The 20,875-nt window shown below is 44.9% G+C and overlaps 1 protein-coding gene across 8 annotated transcripts; it reads left to right on the plus strand.

Annotated features, from left to right (window-relative positions):
• The first annotated feature begins 1,977 nt into the window (after window positions 1-1,977).
• Window positions 1,978-20,711, plus strand: MKS1 (MKS transition zone complex subunit 1). Of its 8 annotated transcripts, XM_057715908.1 has the most exons (18): window positions 1,978-2,072; window positions 2,484-2,593; window positions 3,723-3,793; window positions 4,267-4,422; window positions 12,822-12,919; window positions 13,108-13,236; window positions 13,498-13,602; window positions 14,043-14,151; window positions 14,668-14,724; window positions 15,811-15,853; window positions 16,106-16,171; window positions 17,665-17,735; window positions 18,090-18,159; window positions 18,258-18,365; window positions 19,045-19,178; window positions 19,668-19,750; window positions 19,836-19,933; window positions 20,037-20,711. In XM_057715908.1, exons 1-18 carry the CDS (start codon window positions 1,993-1,995, stop codon window positions 20,126-20,128), a joined length of 1,680 nt encoding a protein of 559 aa, XP_057571891.1. In that variant the 5' UTR covers window positions 1,978-1,992; the 3' UTR covers window positions 20,129-20,711. The 8 variants fall into 8 exon arrangements, 3 of the variants coding, with proteins under 3 accessions (XP_057571891.1, XP_057571892.1, XP_057571894.1); XM_057715909.1 differs by lacking the exon at window positions 2,484-2,593 and having other exon boundaries at window positions 1,989-2,072; XR_009050000.1 differs by lacking the exon at window positions 20,037-20,711 and having other exon boundaries at window positions 1,991-2,072; window positions 19,583-19,750; window positions 19,836-19,901.
• Window positions 20,712-20,875: the final 164 nt, after the last annotated feature.

A 20,875-nucleotide genomic window follows, 5' to 3' on the forward strand; every position in this document is an offset into this window, starting at 1 on the left:
GTGGTGGTACAAGGGATTTTGGCCTTTATGCTATGTAATCCAAACTTTTGATGTTTAACAAGGTGTCAGTATATAAATGTAGTGGGGATCAGGCTACTCTTGATATCAGGGTACAAACTCCTTCCAGGATCTGATGAAAACCATGAACTCTTTCCAGAAAATGGCCCCCGCAAAAATCTAGGGAGTTTTTTTTAAATTGAAGTATAGTTGATATCAAACATTAGTTTCAGGTGTACAACACAGGGATTCAATATTTTTATAGATACTTCATTTAAAGTTATTACAAAATAATGGCTATATTTCCCTGTGCTGTAAAATATATCTCTTTTGCTTATTTATTTTATACATAGTAGTTTGTATCTTAATCTCATACCAGTATCTTGTCCCTCCCCCCTCCCTCTCCCCATTGGTAAGGGAAAGAGTCTATAGACCCTCTGAACTCTGCTCATGGATCCCAATTTTAAGAATCCTGATTTATACCAGTAAATAAAGAGAATAAAAATCTACTTTACCTGTCTAAAAATAATTCAATTATGCTTACTTAGACAAATGACTTATATTTCCATAGCACGGGATACAGTACCTACTTTGCTTATAATTATGTCAGACTGACTTTGCCATAAGTTTGATTTGGTATAAAACTAAACTGTTGGTACAGGCTTCACCTTTATCATTTGTTGTTCATGTGGCACAGTGTTGCCTATTGACAACTTTGAAAGAAAAAATTAGAGTGACCGTTTTTCTTAAGAGCTAATATTCTGCCTCCGTGGTTACACTTGTTGAAATAATTATTTCCCAGGTTGGAAACTGTGTGCTCTTACAGAATAAATTGGTAGGTGAGAGGTCGTGAAGCAGAGTGGAAGGTGTTCAGGCTTCAAAAGACAGACCTGGGCTGGAATCTCAGCTCCTTCACCCACTAACTAGAGTTCAACCTTTAAGCTCTGGCCTTCAATAACTTCACTGATTAGATGACAATAACAGATACCTACCTAAGGGGTTTCTAAGAGGATTAGGGACAATACAAACAAAGCACCCAGGCTGTATTAGATCTTAAATAAATAGGGCTATTGTTACTGTGAGTCCTTTGTGTTACACAGCAGCAGCTTGGTTGCTTAGGGCTCCCAAAGCCATATAATCAAACTGGCATGAGATTCTTGAGTTCAGGGGACAATTGCCTACTCTGTTGGGGGAGCAGCCAAAGGCTGATAACTGTTGACATCCCCAAGGTGTCAGGAAGCTAGACTCAAGGTTATTGTGATGTGTCCTGCCTTTGCCAGTCCACTGAAGTATGTCTTCATAATGGCATTTTGTTGACTTTTCCCAAGGCCAGTTTGGTATCCAAGGTGGCGTAAAAATCCAGAAATAACACACGCAAGAGAAAAAACAGTACAGTAATGATATCTTTTCCTCCCTTACTGTTAGCTTCCTTGTTTCTTCTTTCTCTGGTTCAGTGAATGCCAACACAGGGTTAATAAATCTTCTGACACTTTTTGTCTTCTTCCAAGAATATATTTTCATGTCCGAGTAACTGTTATCACCTCCCCTGACTCCTTTGGGAAGAATGGATGCATTCTGTGAGTCCTGTCCACCAATTTTGAGGCCAAAGTTTCCCAGGATTCAGTGGAATGCTACGTGGTGTGCTGGAAAAAGCAATAGTTGAAAACTCAGGACATGGGTTTGGTGCCCATCACCATTTCTGTCTGAGTCTATATAAAAGGGGCCGATAGCGCTGCTTTATCTTCCTCATTTGTAAAGTGCATCAAGTCTGGCCTTGGGTGTGAGCGAGCTTTGTTCGCACACAAGATGGTCTGCGACCCTGCAGAACCCAAGCCAGAAAGCGCAGTAGCACAGGCCGGGCTTGGGCCTGCCATGGGCGGGGTCCTGCCGCGCCGCGTAGGGTACCGGGTTCCCGCCTCCCTAACCTAGCGTCTCCGTTGCCAGGGGAACGGGGGCGGCGCGCTTTCCGGCGCAGTCGCGCGCGGTGCAGCTGTCATGGCGGAGGCAGCCTGGAGCACTGACACCGGAGAGGCCGTGTATCGCTCCCGCGACCCCGTGCGCAACCTCCGTCTCCGGTAGCCGCATCACCCCAGAGCCTCTTGCTTTTATGCTGTCAGATAATTGGAGCCTGAACGTCACTTCTTGTTTGCTGGGGCCCCCAATTCCGTTTGCAGTCCTGACCGCTGTCGCCTCGTCTCCCCGCGTCTCCCTCACTACCCGGAACCCTTTTCACTCACAGCTTCCAGACTCACCCTCTCAGCACCCTGCCCCTCCCGTTTCTCGGGGCCCCATGTCTCCAAGACACTCTCCCACCCCCTTCTCCTTAGGGCCCCGTGCCCCACTCACCTCCCCTCTGTCGCCTGCACCCCGCCACATCTTTTGTTTGCCGTACCCTCTTTTGTGTTTTGTTTCCCCATCTTTGCTCCGTGTTTATCTCCTGGTTGAGTGTTTGTAACGAGTATTTTGAGCTGCTCTTTTCGTGGCAGAGTCCACCTGCAAAGAATCACGTCTAGCAACTACCTCCATTACCAGCCTGCTGCCCAGCCCGGGAAGGACCTCATAGACTTGGCTACTTTTAGACCTCACCCAACTGCCAGTGGGTGTATGGTGGTGATGGGGCCGCTTGGGGATCTGGGGGAGGGCCTAGGGCGGAGGTTACCTCTTAAGACAGAGTGGACCCAGGTCTATAGTTGAGAAAAGGTATAGAGAAATTGGGTTTCTTGTCCAATACCACAGGGCTGGTAAATGTTGAAGCCAGGATTTGATCCCAGGCAGTTTTAACTACTACGTTATGTTGTGTAAAAATTGAGTAAGACATGATTCCTGCCATAAAGATGCTGATCTGAATTGTGGTCAAATGTAGTGAAATAGCAAATACCATACTTTAGATATTTTATAAATTTGCCTGTCAACCTAAATACCATTTGTGGCATTTTTTTTTTTGCCCCTAAGAGAAAAAACTGCTTTCAGAAGCTTGAAACAATATAAACATTTTTTAAAAACAACTTTAAAATTGGGGTCTGCTTGGGAAATGTACGTGTTAACATCATCTGTGTTCTAGCAGTTTTCCTTATCTGGGAAGCCAGAAAAGCAAGGAAGAGAGGACAGTGTGTTTGTGTTAGGTCACTGGTCTCTCTGCTTTTGTTGTTTCTGTTCAAAAATATTCCTGGGCAAGAGTGTGAGCTGGCATGTTGTGAAGCATGTGTCTTTGAAAAAGGCATACTCAACTAGGAGTGTACGTATTAGATTTGGTTCTCTAAAAAAAAAAATCAGTTATATGTCTTTCCTTTTCTCTCCTGATACTTGGTCTCTTAAGGTTACAGTTTGTGTAATTCTAGATATATGGCTTCAGGAATAGTGAAGATAAAAATGCCACAGTTCCTGTCTAGCAAATGTAGATAATTGGGGTTGAGGAAGAGCTTTTCAGCCTATATTTTAATAAATTTCAGCTCTTGACCCTGAATTAGATTAAATAATTCCTGGAAGACATGACTTTCTTTTATTCAAATTAGAGTAGTGATAAGACTTTGTGGGTCCTAACCTTGGCTTCTACACATATCCACAGCCTCTATAGAGTGAGTCTAGAGTGAGTGCTTCATAGATCAGTGAACTCCAACTGGTTTTGTGGCAAATATAAGAGCAGGGACTGTGGTTATAACCAACCACAGAGCAAGAAATGGTGCTAGTTTGGCTCAAACATTTGACTCACTCTGCTGTCTTTGGAGGTGGACACCGCCCGGAGGTAGATGAAGAAGAGGAGGTCGTGATTGGGTGGCAAGAGAAGCTCTTCAGCCAGGTAAGTCAGTGTCCCCTGTCTGCTCAGTCTGCCTCCCCCTGGTTCACCTCCACCTGACTGGTCCCAGGAAAAGATTCTTGATACATATTGCTAAACTGATTTCCAGAAAAGTTATAACAGTTGATACTTTCCTCTGTTGTGTTTATGGGGTCAATGTAACGTACTGCCTGCCACTGCCCAGTTTTATAATCCTGAGTAAAACACTTTTCATCTCAGGGCCACAAACCAAAACGGCAGAATTACTGTTTTGATACATCAATTCTGTAACAGCAGAATTGAATTAGACTATCACTGTGGTTCCTTTTAGCTCTAACGTTCGTTGTCTCTCCTGTCCTATGTTAGTTTAGATAAATGACAGTTGGCTATGAGACCTTGTCAGATTGAATCAGCTCTATAGAACTAATTTGACCAAACAGTTATAGGAACAAAATCTGACATATTCTCAGTAGAACTGTGTTTCCTTGTGACCCGAGTTTGAAGTAGATCTGTACCAAAATGAAGCAGCCTGTCAGAGCCCTTTGGATCACCAGTACCGTCAAGAGATTCTGAAGCTGGAGGATTCAGATGGCAGGAAGAACCGGCGAATCTTTACCTACACTGACTCTGATAGATACACCAATTTGGAGGAGGTATTGTTCTTTCCCAAGCTGCATAGCTTCCATCACCTTTTTTTTTTTTTTTTTTTTTTACATTTTTTTGACGTACAATAAACTGCATGTATTTAAAGTGTACAATTTGATTTTTTTTTCTTATTAGTAGTTCAATATGGCAATCCCAATCTCCCAATTCATCCCACCCCAACCCCCGCCACCATCTGCTTTCTCTGTTGGTATCATATGTTTGTTCTCTACATCTGTGTCTTATTTCTGCCTTGCAAACCAGTTGATCGGTACCATTTTTCTAGATTCTGCATATATGTGTTAATATATGATATTTGTTTTTCTCTGACCTACTTCACTCTGTATGACAGTCTCTAGGTCCATCCTTGTCTCTATAAATGTCCCAATTTCATTCCTTTTTATGGCTGAGTAATATTCCATTGTATATATGTACCACATCTTCTTTATCCATTCATCTGTTGATGGGCATTTAGGTTGTTTCCATGTCCTAGCTATTGTAAATTGTGCTGCAGTGAACATTGGGGTACATGTGTCTTTTTGAATTATGGTTTTCTGTGGGTATATGCCCAGTAGTGGGATGCTGGGTCATATGGTAATTCCATTTTTAGTTTTTTAAGGAACCTCCATACTGTTCTCCATAGTGGCTGTATCAATTTACATTCCCACCAACAGTGCAAGAGTGTTCCCTTTCTCCACACCCTCTCCAGCATTTATTGTTTGTAGATTTTCTGTTGATGCCCATTCTAACCGGTGTGAGGTGATACCTCATTGTAGTTTTGATTTGCATTTCTCTAATAATTAGTGATGTTGAGCAGCTTTTCATGTGCCTCTTGGCCATCTGTATGTCTTCTTTGGAGAAATGCCTATTTAGGTCTTCTGCCCATTTTTTGATTGGGTTGTTTGTTTTTTGATACTGAGCTGCGTGAACTGTTTGTATATTTTGGAGATTAATCCTCTCGATTCGTTTGCAAATATTATCTCCCATTCTGAGGGTTGTCTTTTTGTCTTGTTTGTAGTTTCCTTTGCTATGCAAAAGCTTTTAAGTTTCATTAGGTCCCACTTGTTTATTTTTGTTTTTATTTCCATTACTCTTAAGAGGTGTGTCAAGAAAGATCTTGCTGTGATTAATGCAAAGGGTATTCTTCCTGTGTTTTCCTCTGGGAGTATTATAATGTCTGGCTGTACATTTAGGTCTTTAATCCATTTTGAGTTTGTTTTTGTGTATGGTGTTAGGGAGTGTTCTCATTTCATTCTTTTCCATGTAGCTGTCCAGTTTTCCCAGCACCACTTATTGAAAAGGCTGCCTTTTTTCCATTATATAGCCTTGCCTCCTTTGTCATAGATTAGTTGACCATAGTTTATCTCTGGGCTTTCTATCCTGTTCCATAGATCTATATTTCTGTTTTTGTGCCAGTACCACGTTGTCTTGAGTACTATAGCTTTGTAGTATAGTCTGAAGTCAGGGAGTCTGCTTCCTCCAGCTCTGTTTTTTTTCCTCAAATTGCTTTGGCTATTTGGGGTCTTTTGTGTCTCCATATAAATTTTAGGATTTTTTGTTCTAGTTCTGTGAAAAATGCCATTGGTAATTTGATAGGGATTGCATTGAATCTGTAGATTGCTTTGGGTAGTATAGTCATTTTCACAATGTTGATTCTTCCAATCCCCAAGAACATGGTATATCTCTCCATCTGTTTGTGTCATCTTTGATTTCTTTTTTTCTTTTTCTTTTTTTAAGCTCTTTGTTGGAAAATAATTGCCTTACACTCTTGTACCAGCTTTTGAGGTACACCAAAGTGAATCAGCTGTATTTATACATATATCCCCATATCCCCTCCCTCCGGTGACTCCCTCCCACTCTCCCTGTCCTGGCCCTCTAAGGCATCACCCATCATCAAGTTGATCTCCCTTTCTTATACAGCAACTTCCCACTAGCTATCTGTTTTACAGTTGGTAGTGTACATACCTCTATGCTACTCTCTCACTTCGTCTCAGCTTCCCCTTCGCCTGCCGCTCCCCCATCCTTGTGTCCACCAGTCCATTCTCTGCATCTGCATCCTTATTCTTGCCCTGTCACTGGGTTCATCAGCACCTTTTTTTTTTTTTTTTTTTTTAGATTCCATATATATGAGTTAGCATACAGTATTTGTTTTTCTCTTTCTGGCTTACTTCACTCTGTATGACAGACTCTAGGTCTATCCACCTCATTACATTTAGCTCCATTTCATTCCTTTTTATGGCTGAGTAATATTCCATTGTATATATATGCCACATTTTCTTTATCCATTCATCTATTGGTGGGCATTTAGATTGCTTCCATGTCCTGGCTATTGTAAATAGTGCTGCAGTGAACATTATGGTACATGTTTCTTTTGGGATTATGGTTTTCTCTGGGTATATGCCCAGTAGTGGGGTTACTGGATCATATGGTAGTTCTAATTTTAGTTTTTCAAGGAACCTCCAAACTGTTTTCCATAGTGGCTGTATCGATTTACATTCCCACCAACAGTGCAGGAGAGTTCCCTTTTCTCCACACCCTCTCCAGCATTTATTGTTTCTAGACTTTTTGATGATGGCCATTCTGACTGGTGTGAGGTGATACCTCATTGTGGCTTTATTTTTGTATTTGTTTTTTTTTAAGCTCTTTATTGGAATATAACTGCTTTACACTGTTGTGCCAGTTTTTGCTGTACAACAAAGTGAATTAGCTGTATTTATACATATATTCCCCATATCCCCTCCCTCCCACAACTCCTTCCCATGCTTTCTATCCCACCTTTCTAAGTCATCACCCATCATTGAGTTGATCTCCCTGTTTTATGCAGCAGCTTCCCATTAGGTATCTGTGTTACACTTGGTAGTGTATATATGTCAGTGCTACTCTCTCACTTCATCCCAGCTTCCCCTTCACCCCCCACTCCATGGCCTCAAGTCTGCTCTCTACATCTATATCTTTATTCTTGCCCTATCACTGGGTTCATCAGTACCATTTTGTTAGATTTCATATATATGAGTTAGCACATGGTATTTGTTTTTCCCTTTTTGACTTACTTTGCTCTGTATGACAGACTCTAGGTCCATCCACCTCACTACAAATAACTCAATTTCATTTCTTTTTATGGCAAATATTCCATTGTGTATATGTGCCACATCTTCTTTGTCCATTCATCTGTTGATAGACATTTAGGTAGCTTCCATGTCCTGGCTATTGTAAATAGTGCTGAAATGAACATTGTGGTAGATGTTTCTTTTTCGATTATGGTTTTCTCAGGGTACATGCCCAGGAGTGGGATTGCTGAGTTATATGGTAGTTCTATTTTTACTTTTTTAAGGAACCTCCAAACTGTTTTCCATAGTGGCTGTATCAATTTACATTCCCACCGACAGTGCAGGAGGGTTCCCTTTTGGAGAGTTTTCATCATAAATGGGTGTTGAATTTTGTCAAAAGCTTTTTCTGCATCTATTGAGATGATTATATGGTTTTCATCCTTCAGTTTGTCAATATGGTATATCACATTGATTGATTTGCATATATTGAAGAATCCTTGCATCCCTAGGATAAATTCCACTTGATCATGGTGTATGATCCTTTTAATGTGTTGTTGGATTCTGTTGGCTAGTATTTTGTTGAGGATTTTTGCATCTATATTCATCAGTGGTATTAGTCTGTAATTTTCTTTTTTTGTAGTATCTTTGTCTGGTTTTGGTATCAGGGTGATGGTGGCCTTGTAGAATGAGGTTGGGAGTCCTTCCTCTGCAATTTTTTGGAAGAGTTTGAGAAGGATGGGTGTTAGCTCTTCTCTAACTGTTTGATAGATTTCACCTGTGAAGGCATCTGGTCCTGGACTTTTGTTTGTTGGAAGATTTTTAATCACAGTTTCAATTTCATTACTTGTGATTGGTCTGTTCATATTTTCTATTTCTTCCTGATTCCATCTTGGAAGGTTATATCTTTCTATGAATTTGTCTATTTCTTCCAGGTTGTCCATTTTATTGGCATGTAGTTGCTTGTAATAGTCTCTTATGATGCCTTTATTTCTGTGGTGTCCATTGTAACTTCTCCTGTTTCATTTCTAATTTTATTGATTTGAGTCCTCTCCCTCTTTTTCTTGATGAGTCTTGCTAAAGGTTTATCAATTTTGTTTATCTTCTCAAAGAACCAGCTTTTTGTTTTATTGATTTTTGCTATTGTTTTCTTTGTTTCTATTTCATTTATTTCTGCTCTGATCTTTATGATTTCTTTCCTTCTACTAACTTTGGGTTTTGTTTGCTCTTCTTTCTCTAGTTTCTTTAGGTGTAAGTTTAAATTGTTTATTTGGGATTTTTCTTGTTTCTTGAGGTAGGATTGTATTGCTATAAACTTCCCTCTTAGAACTGCTTTTGCTGCATCCCACAGATTTTGGATCATTGTATGTTCGTTGTCATTTGTCTCTAGGTGTTTTTTAGTTTCCTCTTTGATTTCTTCAGTGATCTCTTGATTATTTAGTAGCATGTTGTTTAGCCTCCATGTGTTTATGTTTTTTACAGTTTTTTTCCCTGTAATTGATTTCTAATCTCATAGCATTGTGGTCAGAAAAGATGCTTGATATGATTTCAATTTTCTTAAATTTACCAAGGCTTGATTTGTGACCCAAGATGTGATCTGTCCTGGAGAACATTCCATGTGCACTTGAGAAGAAAGTGTAATCTGCTGTTTTTGGATGGAATGTGCTATAAATGTCAGTTAAATCTATGGTTTATTGTGTCATTTAAAGCTTGTGTTTCCTTATTAATTTTCTGTCTGGTTGATCTGTCCATTGGTGTAAGTGGGGTGTTAAAGTCCACTACTGTTATTGTGTTACTGTTGATTTCCTCTTTTATAGTTGTTAGCATTTGCCTTATGTATTGAGGTGCTTCTGCATTGGGTGCATGTGTATTTATAATTGTTATCTCTTCTTCTTGGATTGATCCCTTGATCACTGTGTAGTGTCCTTTCTTGTCTCTTGCAACATTTTTTATTTTAAAGTCCATTTTATCTGATATGAGTATTGCTATTCCAGGTTTCTTTTTTCTTTTTTTAATAAATTTATTTGTTTATTTAATTTGTTTATTGGCTGCATTGGGTCTTTGTTGCTGTGCATGGGCTTTCTCTGGTTGCGTTGAGTGGTGGCTACTCTTCATTGTGGTGCACGGGCTTCACATTGTGGTGGCTTCTCTTGTTGTGGAGCACGGGCTCTAGGTGCGTAGGCTTCAGTAGTTGCGGCACATGGGCTCAATAGTTGTGGCTTATGGGCTCTAACATGCAGACTTAATAGTTGTGGTACACAGGCTTAGTTGCTCCGTGGCACGTGGGATCTTCCTGGAGCAGGACTTGAACCCGTGTCCCCTGCATTGGCAGGTGTATTCTTAACCACTGCACCACCTAGGAAGTCCTACTCCAGCTTTCTTTTGTTTTCTATTTTCATGGAATATCTTTTTCCATCCCCTCACTTTCTGTCTCTTTGTGTCCTTAGGTCTGAAATGGATCTCTTATAGACAGCATATAGATGGATCTTGTTTTTGTATCTGTTCAGCCAGTCTGTGTCTTTTGGTCCATTTACATTCGAGGTAATTATTGACATGTATGTTCCTATTACCATTTTCTTAATTTTGGGGGGTTTTTTTTTGTAGGTCCTTTTCTTCTCTTGTGTTTCCAACTTAGAGAAGTTCCTTTAGCATTTATTGTAGGGCTGGTTAGCTGGTGCTGAATTCTCTTAGCTTTTGCTTCTCTGTAAAGCTTTTGATTTCTCCATTGAATCTGAATGACATCCTTACTAGTTAGAGTATTCTTAGCTGTAGGTCCTTCCCTTTCATCACTTAAATATATCATGCCACTCTCTTCTGGCTTGCAGAGTTTCTGCTGAGAAATCAGCTGTTCCCTTGTATGTTATTTGTCGTTTTTCCTTTGTTGCTTTTAATAATTTTTCTTTGTCTTTAATTTTTTGTCAGTTTGACTACTATGTGTCTTGGCGTATTTCTCCTTGGGTTTATCCTGCCTGGGACTCTCTGCACTTCCTGGACTTGGATGGCTGTTTCCTTTCCCATGTTAGGGAATTTTTCGACTATAATATCTTCAAATATTTTCTCAGGTCCTTTCTCTCTCTCTTCTCCTTCTGGAACCACTATAATGCTAATGTTGGTGCGTTTAATGTTGTTGCAGAGGTCTCTTAGTCTGTCTTCATTTCTTTTCATTCTTTTTTCTTTGTTCTTTTCCATGTCAGTAATTTCCACCATTCTGTCTTCCAGGTCATGTATCAGTTCTTCTGCCTCAGTTATTCTGCTGTTGGTTCTTCTAGTGTATTTTTCATTTCAGTTATTGTATTGCTTATCTCTGTTTGTTTGCTCTTTAATTATTCTAGGTCTTTGCTAAATTTTTCTTGCATCTTTTTGATCTTTGCATCCAGTCTTTTTTTGAAGTCCTGGATCATCTTCGCTATCATTATTCTGAATTCTTTTTCTGGACTGTTGCCTGTCTCCACTTAATTTAGATATTTTTCTGGGGTTTTATCCTGTTCCTTCATCTGGTACAAAGTCCTCTGCTTTTTCATTTTCTCTGTCTTTCTGTGGCTGTGGTTTTTGTTCCACAGGCTGCAGGATTATAGTTGTTCTTGATATTGCTGTCTGCCCTCTGGTGGATGAGGCTATCTAAGAGGCTTGTGCAAGCTTCCTGATGGGAGGGACTGGTGGTGGGTAGGGCTGGGTGTTGCTTGTTAGTTGTTTGGCCTGAGGCAGCCCAGCACTGGAATTTACAGGCTCTTTGGCGGGGCTAATGGTGGACTCCAGGAGGGCTTGCGCCAATGAGCACTTCCCAGAACCTGCACCACCAGCATCCCTGTCCCCATGGTGAGCCAACACTGCCCCTACCTCTGCAGGCGACCCTCCAACACTCACAGGTAGGTCTGGTTCAAGCTCCTGTGGGGTCACTGCTTCTTCCCCTTGGGTCCTGGTGTGCACATGACTATTTGTGTGCCCTCCAGAAGTGGAGTCACTGTTTCCCCTAGTCCTGTGGAAGTCCTGCAGCCAAATCCTTCTGGCCTTCAAAATCTGATTCTCTGGAGATTCCTAGTCCCATTGCCAGACCTGCAGGTTGGGAAGCCTGACGTGGGACTCAGAACCCTCACTCCAGTGGGTGGACTTCTGTGGTATAACTGTTCTCCAGTTTGTGAGTCGCCCACCCAGCAGTTATGGGATTTGATTTTATCACGATTGTGCCCCTCCTGCCATCTCATTGTGGCTTCTCCTTTGTCTCTGGATGTAGGGTGTCTTTTTTGGTGAGTTCCAGTGTCTTCCTGTCGATGATTGTTCAGCAATTAGTTGTGATTCCAGTGCTCTTGCAAGAGGGAGTGAACACACGTCCTACTTCACCATCTTCCCAGAACTCTGCTCTCTTCACCTTTGCCTCCCCTAGCTTTCTGGCCTCGCTGTGTGTTAACTCATAAGTCTGTTCAGGGGATACAGAGCTTCTGGCAGCCGAGCTGGAGTAGGTGGTGTGGCTGCTGCTCCCTGCTCCACCTGCTGGAAGGCCTGGGGGAACCGGCAGTGTCTCTCATGATAGGCTTGCAGACTCCAAACCTGGAGAAGCAACCAGTGGGTTTGACTTCCTCCCTGCATCATACGATAAGACAGGTGGATGGAGTCTAGAACCATCTGGATAAAATTCATCATGGATTCAGCCAAAACTGAATATATGGGTTTGAAGACGATTTCAGCAGTGCATTGGGAATGGCTTATATCCTCAATTCACCTGTGGCAGCGCACCCGCATGGACTTGTGTACCATTTTCTTTTGCATATCCTATCTTCTCCGTGAGATTTTAAACTACTTGAGGGAGGGGAATGCCTATATTTTCTGATTTTTGTCTATGACTTTGTAGATTTCTGCTAAGAGGCAGGTGTTAAGTGAATGTTTTTGAAAAGTTGATGCTTATATCAGGAAAGCTGTGGGTTTGTAGCACATAAAATTTGGTTTGTCTGTTTTGGTAAAGAAAAGAAAATTACAGCTAGTGTTCAGTTACCGTGGGAGGGTTTTCCACAGAATACTTATACTTGGCATCTTCCAACCACCTAGTGATGTCAACGTCTACCAGGCAGACTTATCCAACTTTTTGTTGGTATGTGCTTAGAGATTGCCAACTCATTTTAAGATTAACATAAATAAACTCATTTCTCAAGGATAATGTGCTGATACAACCTTCAGGCAAACCAAGGCTTGGTTGAGCTCTTCTTTGGGCTGTTTGTGCCACTGTGCCCTCCATTGGCCTGTGTGACTGTGAGGTGGCTGTACTCTTAGGTTCAGATCCTGTGTGAGGTTTCAGAAGGAAGACTTCCCTCCAGGTGCTTGGTCCCACATGGCCCTGATCAAATGGCTTACACTGGGCTGCTCTGTTTTCCCAGCACTGTCAGAAAATGACCACTGCAGCCAGCGAAATGCCATCGTTCTTGGTCGAGCGAATGGCAAATGTCAGGCGGCGACGGCAGGACAGGCGCGGGATGTGAGTACAAGTGTATATGGAGCCGCAGGTGCCTCTGTGGTTTGTCCATGCCTGTGTTCTCGGGATGCCCACCGAACTCGAGTGTCCCATTCTGCAGCGGGCCTCCACCTGAGCGTGTTCCCCTGCCCGCCTCCTTCAGGCTCTTTGGGGAGTGCCAGGGAAGTGACACTTCCTGTGGTGTCTCCCAGGGAGGGTGGCATCCTCAAGTCACGAGTCGTCACCTGGGAACCCTCAGAAGAGTTCATCAGGAACAACCATGTCATCAACACCCCTCTTCAGACAATGTACATCATGGCAGACCTGGGGCCCTATGGAAAGTGAGTGAAGCTTCTCACTGCCCAGCGCAGGCCTTCATCCTCTTCTCCTGTCACTAACCATCACCCCCTGTTGTAGTCATCCCAGATGTATGGGAGGGAGGGAGTTTTCCTTCTTCTTTTCCTTTGGAAGAAAGTATTTTTCTGTGACAATCCTCACTCCAGCCTCTGTCCTCTGCCCTGATGTTGACTGAATACCTCTTCCTCTTTCCCTGGAGGTGGGGCAGCAATCTTGAACCCTGGTGTGAATTCCCTGGTTTCTAGGCTTGGCTATAAGAAGTATGAACATGTCCTCTGTACGCTGAAGGTGGACAGCAATGGTGTGATCACAGTAAGACCGGACTTCACTGGCTCCAAAGGACCCTACAGGTGAGACGAAGAAGAAAGGGACGGCAGAGACTGGCATTCCTTTCCTCGGCTTCACTTCTTGCCCCAAGTTGAGGAGATTCTCTGAAAGCCCTTCATCTGTTCTAACTTTTAAATTCCCAGCCAATGGTTCATATTCTGTCCCAGGTCATAGAATCTTAGGACACTGGGTATTGTGTTCTCAGAAAATATGCATCTGCACTACTTTGAAAATGATAACTTCAGCAGTGTAGTTAAGTGAAAACAGTTCTCTGTGCTGCTGCATGTAGGGACTAATCAAAACAGGGAGAGAGGAACTAGCCAGGTCTCTTCCTGTGGGCTGACTGTTCCTCACCTTACGTCTTAGAATAACAGAACCGTAAGTCGGCTCATCCCTGGGCTGGGTCTGGAGGGCCCCATCACCTGCTTTCTAAGTTAGTCCCTTTGTGGCTTTGACCTTACAGAATCGAGACAGAGGGGGAGAAGCAGGAGCTGTGGAAGTATACGATCGAAAACGTGTCCTCCCTTGCACAGCCTGAGGAAGAGGAGCGGGAGCAGCGTGTGTTCAAGGATGTAAGCACTGGTTCATTCCGAGAACAGAGAGCTGGGAGCTGAGGCTGGGTCAGCAGTTGCGAGGTCTTGCTCGTATTGGCCTCTCCTGACTTGGGAAGCACTGCTGACATATCAGATATAAAGTTTTGATCCTATTGTAAGATCATAATTATAATGACCATTTATTTGAGCATTTACCATGCTCTGTGCTAGGCCCTTCACATACTTTATTTCATCTAGACTGTACCACGGCCCTTTGAGGTGAATACTTTTATTATTACCATTTTATCCATTTTATAAATGAGGAAACAGAGATCGAGAAGCTAAGCGGTCTGCCCAAGGTCACGTAAGTGCGAGAGCCAGGTTGGTACCAGACCAGTGGACTCCACTGTCAGGTGTCAGTCAGTGGCTGGGGTGCTCAGGCCTCCAGCCGTCTGTGGCGTTTTCCGTTCCTGCTGCTTTTCTCCCTCCCATTCAGATCTGAACCCTGGTCTGGCTGGGTCGCATCTTGAGTTTTGGTGTGGTTTGTTTCCTCAGCTCTACGGCCGGCACAAGGAGTATCTCAGCAGCCTCGTGGGCACTGACTTTGAGATGGTGAGTAGCTGGGTCTCCTGCAGCTCCAAAAGCTGGTTTTCTGTAGCCAGAGCATCCTGACTGTAGCTGAGTGACAGTCCTCTCTTCAAGGTCCTAAAGACATACTCTTCAGTGTAAAAAAAGTAAAAAATAACATACAGAGTATCGTCCTTGTTATGTTTTTGAAACATTGCATATTGATGTAGAACCATTAATGCACAGGAAAAGGTCTCAAAGGGCACACACCCTATGGGTGGCTTTCTCTGGGGAGGGGCTGGGATTGGGAGACGGTAGATGGCTATTGGGTGGTGAGAGGGATATGTCAGGAATGTTTACCTGTTATTCTCTAAATTTAGGTAGTTTTGAATCTTTTTCAGTGGTAGTGCATTCATGTGTTACTTTATAATTAATTTTATAAATAAATATAAAGATGAAAAGTGTCTTCCTTACTCTTCATGTAGATATTTTTCCTAAATGCCCCATAGAGAGGGAGGGGTGTCATTTCTGTTTGTCAAATAGTTTGGCTCTTAAAACAAAACAAAACAAAACAGTTTAAATCCATAATCTTGTGGTCCTGTTCTTTGTCTTCTCTTATTCCAGGAGTTCCATTTCTAGATCTGGAAACAAGCATAGAGTTACTTGGTGGTCTCCCTCTCTCTCTCTAAAAAATTAATTTTCACTATTTTTATATTGTATTAGCAATAGATATTCAGTGTTAAAAAGTTAGATAAGACAGATACATGAATAATTTTAGAAGGAAACTGCCTAGTGTCTTGACGTGAGCCCTCTGGAGGGAGCAGGGGTCTCCAGCCCTTGCTGTACGGCAACGGGCAGCTATGCATGCTTCTCTCGGCCATTCTTGTAAATTCCCCACACTTTGTTGGTCTCCCCACCATTTAAATTAGGTGCTTTCCCCCCTACATTACACATTTTACAAATGAAGGAAACAGATCTGTGGCGAAGTGGCAGGTGGGGAGGAAGCCTGATTAGTCACACACCTGGATCTGACGTCCAGCATCAGGTCCTCTGGGGATTTACGGACAGGCTGGGGGAGAGGCATGGCTTCCCTCAGACCTCCTGATCTGTCCCCACTTCTCTCTGCCTCAGACGGTACCAGGTGCCCTCCGACTCTTTGTAAATGGAGAGGTAGGTAAGTGTCTTACCAGACAGAGTTCCCTTGATGCTTGGCAAGTGCCAGACAGAGCTGCCGAGTGATCCTCCCCACCCTAGTAGAGGCCTTGGGTTGTCCGCTCAGGAGACTCAGGCATGAGTCTTTCCTGGAAACACAGAGAGTTCCTGGCCCCTGAGGGACTTGCTTCCACAAGTGGGTAGGCCCTTCAGGACTGGGTTGGGTGTTAAGGGTGCTAGGAGAATAAGCTGAAGCAGTGTCCTGTTTTCTTAGTTTCAGCCCAAGGCTATGAGTATGACAATCTCTACGTCCACTTCTTTGTGGAATTGCCAACTACTAGTAAGTAATATTCATTAGTCTCTCTTTTTACCCATTTTGACAGTTTTCCAGAGGCATTTGGTCAGGCTTCCTTCCCCACTCCCCCATTAAAATTGTTATTGTTCTTTTCAAGGTCATGGATCACTTGCAAGATGTGAAACCCTGTGGTGATTTCCTCTGCCTTCACCCTCCTTGGCCTCCCAGAAGCATTCCCCACAGCTCACTTTGCTCACTGAAACTCTCCTGTTGGCTTTGGGCTCCGTGCTCCTCTCTTCTCTCTCATTGGTGGCTCAGCGGCCTCCTTGCCGTTTCCTCCTCTCTTGTTGATCTACAACCATTAGAGTATCCAAGGCTGGGCCTGGCCTTCTGTTGCCCTCTCTCCACAGTCTTTCTAGGTTTCCTCATCCATCCTGTGGCTTCAGTACTGTTTGTATGTCTCAGACTCCCAGATTTCTCTCTCGAGCCTTAGCCTCTCCACTGAACTCCAGACTTACCTCTCTGTTGTTTTGTTTAACATGACCAAAAGCATTCTCAACTCCCCGTCTTGCCTTAAACCTGCCCTCATGGTCTTCCCCATCTTAGCAGAATGGCAATGTCATCTCCGTAGTTTCTGACACCAGAAACCTAAGAGACATCCTTGATTCCTCCCTTTCTCTAGCTCCCTACCGCCATTCATTCTATCAGCGGTTCCTGTCAGTTCTGTCTCCAGAAGATTTCCTGAATCATCTGTTCTATCGAGGACCCTGGACCAAGCTGCCATCCTCTCTTGCTTAGGCCAAAGCATTAAGTTTCTAGTTTATCTTCTTGCTTCCTGTCTTGCTCCCTCTCACATTTCATTTGCCACGTACACCACAGCCTAACCGAGCCTTTAAAATGTAAACTGGTTATGTCTCTTTTGAACTTAAAGCCCCAGCAGCTTCCCTTCCCACTTAGACCAAAATCCAAACTCCATTCCCTGAACAAGCTGGCCCCCGTCTATCTCTCCCTTACAACATTCCAGTTGTACGTTCTGTTCTTAAACCGGCCAAGTTCATTCCCACCTCAGAGCCTTTTCAGGACCATTTCCTTTCTCTTAAATCTTTTGTGTCCTGTCTTTGCATGACTGGTTCTGCTTTAGTTTAGGTCTCAGCCGAAGTGTCACTTCCGAGTGGTGTCCCCTCACCACCCCATCTAAATGAGCCTCCAAGCCACTCCGTCCCTTCACCCTGTTTTATTTTTAGTTTAGCATTTATCACTGCCTGGTAGTCTTTTGTTGGTTGGTTTGTTGTCTGTCCTCCCCCACCCCCCCACCCCGCCAGCTAGAATGTTAGCCCCATGAGAGACAGGAAGCTTTTCTAGCTGGTCACCAAGATGTCCCCAGTGACTGGTCATAGCACATAGTAGACACACAGCAACTGTGAAATGAATGATTGATTGCCTGAATGAGTGGGTGAATGGAGAAAGGAACTTTGTCTTTTTCTCAACTGCTTGCCTTCCTCCCGGTTGACTTACTATACGTGGTCTTTGGCTTTCAGACTGGTCAAGCCCAGCATTCCAGCAGCTCTCGGGAGTGACACAGACCTGTGCCACCAAGTCCCTGGGAATGGTATGGCGATGAGAGGGGGCACCTGGAAGGAAACAGGACTGTTCCTGGGAAGGTGCCTGAAGATTATCAGGCTAACAGCCTGAGGAAGATTCCAGAGCTGGGTCTGGCCCTGTGCTGTGGGCTCTGCAGGGCTGCCTGGTCCAAGGGTTCTCTCTGCTTTTTTTTGAGAATGGTAGCAGCTTGAGTTTGGGTATCCCTTCACCTCTCAGCCTCTTATTTCCTACCTGGAGTGATAGCTTTTCTTTCCCCTTTGGGGGTGGTGACCTTGTCACTGGCCACAGGGAACACGAATTCCAAGTGAGGCCTTGTCCACCCCATCTCACTGAGTATAAAATTAACATCCCTCTTTTTTAGGATAATGTGGCTTACTTCTCCTACCCATTCACGTTTGAGGCCTCCTTCCTCCACGAGGATGAATCTGCTGGTGAGTGGCCCGGCAGGTCCTCGGCCTCGGGGCTCCTCAGATGGGCCCTCCCCTGGTGAAGGCCTCCATGACCTGGCTGCTTCTCCCCCTTGCTGCAGGTGCTCTCCCGGCGTGGCCTGTGCTCTACTGCGAGGTCCTGTCTCTGGACTTCTGGCAGAGGTATCGCGTGGAAGGCTACGGGGCTGTGGTGCTGCCTGCCACTCCAGGTGACCTCTTGTCCCTGCCCTTCACGTGGCCCACGTGCCCTAGCTCCTAGAAACAAGACTAACACCTCAGAAGATTCAGTCCCTTCCTGTGAGAAGTAGGGATGATTGGAAATTAGAAACACTTAACCTGCAAGATTCCTTGCCCCTTTTGAGGAATACTTCCCCCTCCGTTAGAGACAGCTGGATGAAACGACAGCTAACTGGGAAGTTGAGCAGCTCTGGCTCTGCCCCGGCCCCTCTGATCTGATTCACGGCCTTGAGGGAGCTCAGCGGATGTGAATTGAGTGAGTGGGTCGGCATTCCTTTCAAAATGATAGCCACTGGCTTCTGTTGTGTGCCAGGCAGTGTGCTAAGTGCTTCTCATTTAATTCTCCCCACCACTCTGTGAGGTGTAGGTGTTGTTATTATTTCCATTTTACTAGATGGGGAGAATGGGGCTCAGAGAGGTTGAGAGACTTGTCCTGGTGCCCAGGTAGTAACTGGCAGAGCTGAGATCTGAATTTCTATGCGTTTGATTTCCAAGTGGGTACCCTCAACCACCATGATGACCTTCACCAGAGGTCAGGCTGACACCCGACCAGGTGCTTTAGTGGTGGTGTGGCCTGTGTCATTGCCGGGGAGTCGGCGAGGGATCACGTGCCCTTTCTGGCCCTGGCCCTATTCTCCTCTTCCTGCACAGGCTCACATACCCTGACGGTCCCCACATGGAGGCCTCTGGAGCTAGGCCCGGTGGCTGAGCTGAGGAGGTTTTTCATTGGCGGCTCTCTGGAGCTGGAGGACCTCTCCTACGTGCGGATACCAGGAACCTTCAAGGTGACTGTTGTCTCTGGGGGGCTTCATGCTGGGAACTTGGGTCCCTGTCTCTTCTGGAACAGGTGGAATCTGTCAGGGACCCGTAATTGTTCATTGCTCCACCATTGCTCAGTCCCCTCCCTCCTGTAGCTTCAGCGGCCACACCTTGCACCAGGTGCAAACATCACTGCTCTCCTAGGAGAGCTCTGGAAAATAGCACACGTAGAGGTTTCCCCTGGTCCCTGTCAGATTAACCTGTCCTCCTTCCAGCCCATCCCTGAGGCCTCAGGGATCAGAGGGCTGGCGGCAGCTTATAAGACTGCTGATTCTCAAATGAGGTTGGAATGTTCCCTGATTTACAGTTGGGGGGTGATGGAATCTGGGTATTGGGATGAAGTTTCCCCAACAGAACTGTTCTCCCCAAGAATGGGAATAAGAATGGGAGTGAGGCCAGTGTGGTGCCTGGGGTCTAGAAACCAACAGAAACCTGACGCTAACCGGATGCCGCAGGGGGAGCGTCTGAGCCGCTTTGGACTCCGCACAGAGACCACAGGCAGTGTCACCTTCCGCCTGCACTGCCTGCAGCAGTCCAGGTAAGTGGCCCTGGCCCTCTGCATTGGGGTTCCTGATCCCGAAGCCTGCAAGGCAACCGTGGCCATGTGGCGGGCTCCCCCGCAGGGCCTTCATGGAGTCAAGTTCCCTCCGGAAGAGGATGCGGAGTGTGTTGGACCGTCTGGAGGGATTCAGCCAGCAAAGTTCCATTCACAACGTGCTGGGTAGGCTTCCCCCAACCCAGTTCCAGCTGGCCCCCTGGCATTCACGTGGGCCCCGTTTTTCCCACACCGTGGCAGCTGACTCCTGTGTCTGCTTCCCTCACAGAGGCCTTCCGTCGAGCCCGGCGCCGCATGCAGGAGGCCCGAGAAAGCCTTCCCCAGGACCTCGTGAGCCCCTCTGGAACTGTGGTCTCCTAGCTTGCTACAGCCCTGGCCCTCCGTGCACAAGGATTAGAGTGATATCTAAGGCTGGGCCCTCCCACTTCTTCGTCTTTCTGATTAGAGACCCTGCTGACCTGCTGAGGCCAGAAGAGCTGAGAATCCTGGGCCAGCCATCCTGCCTGGTCTTCAGCTGCTGTGTGGCAACAAAGCCGAAGACCCTGTCGCCCCCATATGGTCCCCGTCTTCATGTCAGCCACTGCAAGTGACCATCACAACAAGACAAGGCTTTTTGGTTTGAGACCAGTTTTGGGTGTAAGCCCAGAGTTAGTTCTGTCCTCGTCACAGCCTCCTTTCCGGCCTGTCTCATGGTCTCAGTGGCAGAGAGCAGCAGTACCTCTTGCTCCACACCTGCTTTATACATGAAGGCCCGAGAAAGAAGGCAGACGAGAGAGACCTTACATTCCTGGCCTGGGAGCCCAGCCTCCTCTTCCCAGGGTAGCCTCCCCCTCCTGGTGGGGGCTTGTTTCTGGAGTAAATGAAGGCTGAAGGCAGTGCCCAGTCCTTTCTGCTAGCTGCCTGGTATCTTTTATTGCGTTTTTTGTACATAAAAACTTTTTATACTGACTGATGTTCTGTTGGCTGGTTTTCTGCTCAAGTCGCTGGCAGGTCTCTTCAATGTCGGGGCTCCTAATGCTGCTGCCCTTCCCTGCCTTTTTCTACTCCAGTGTTTTTTTTTTAATTCTATAAACTCAGACCCCAAGAGAGCCTTCAAGGTTAGTGCCA

The sequence above is a fragment of the Hippopotamus amphibius genome, chromosome 17, assembly GCF_030028045.1.
Source record: "Hippopotamus amphibius kiboko isolate mHipAmp2 chromosome 17, mHipAmp2.hap2, whole genome shotgun sequence".
NCBI lineage: Eukaryota > Metazoa > Chordata > Mammalia > Artiodactyla > Hippopotamidae > Hippopotamus > Hippopotamus amphibius.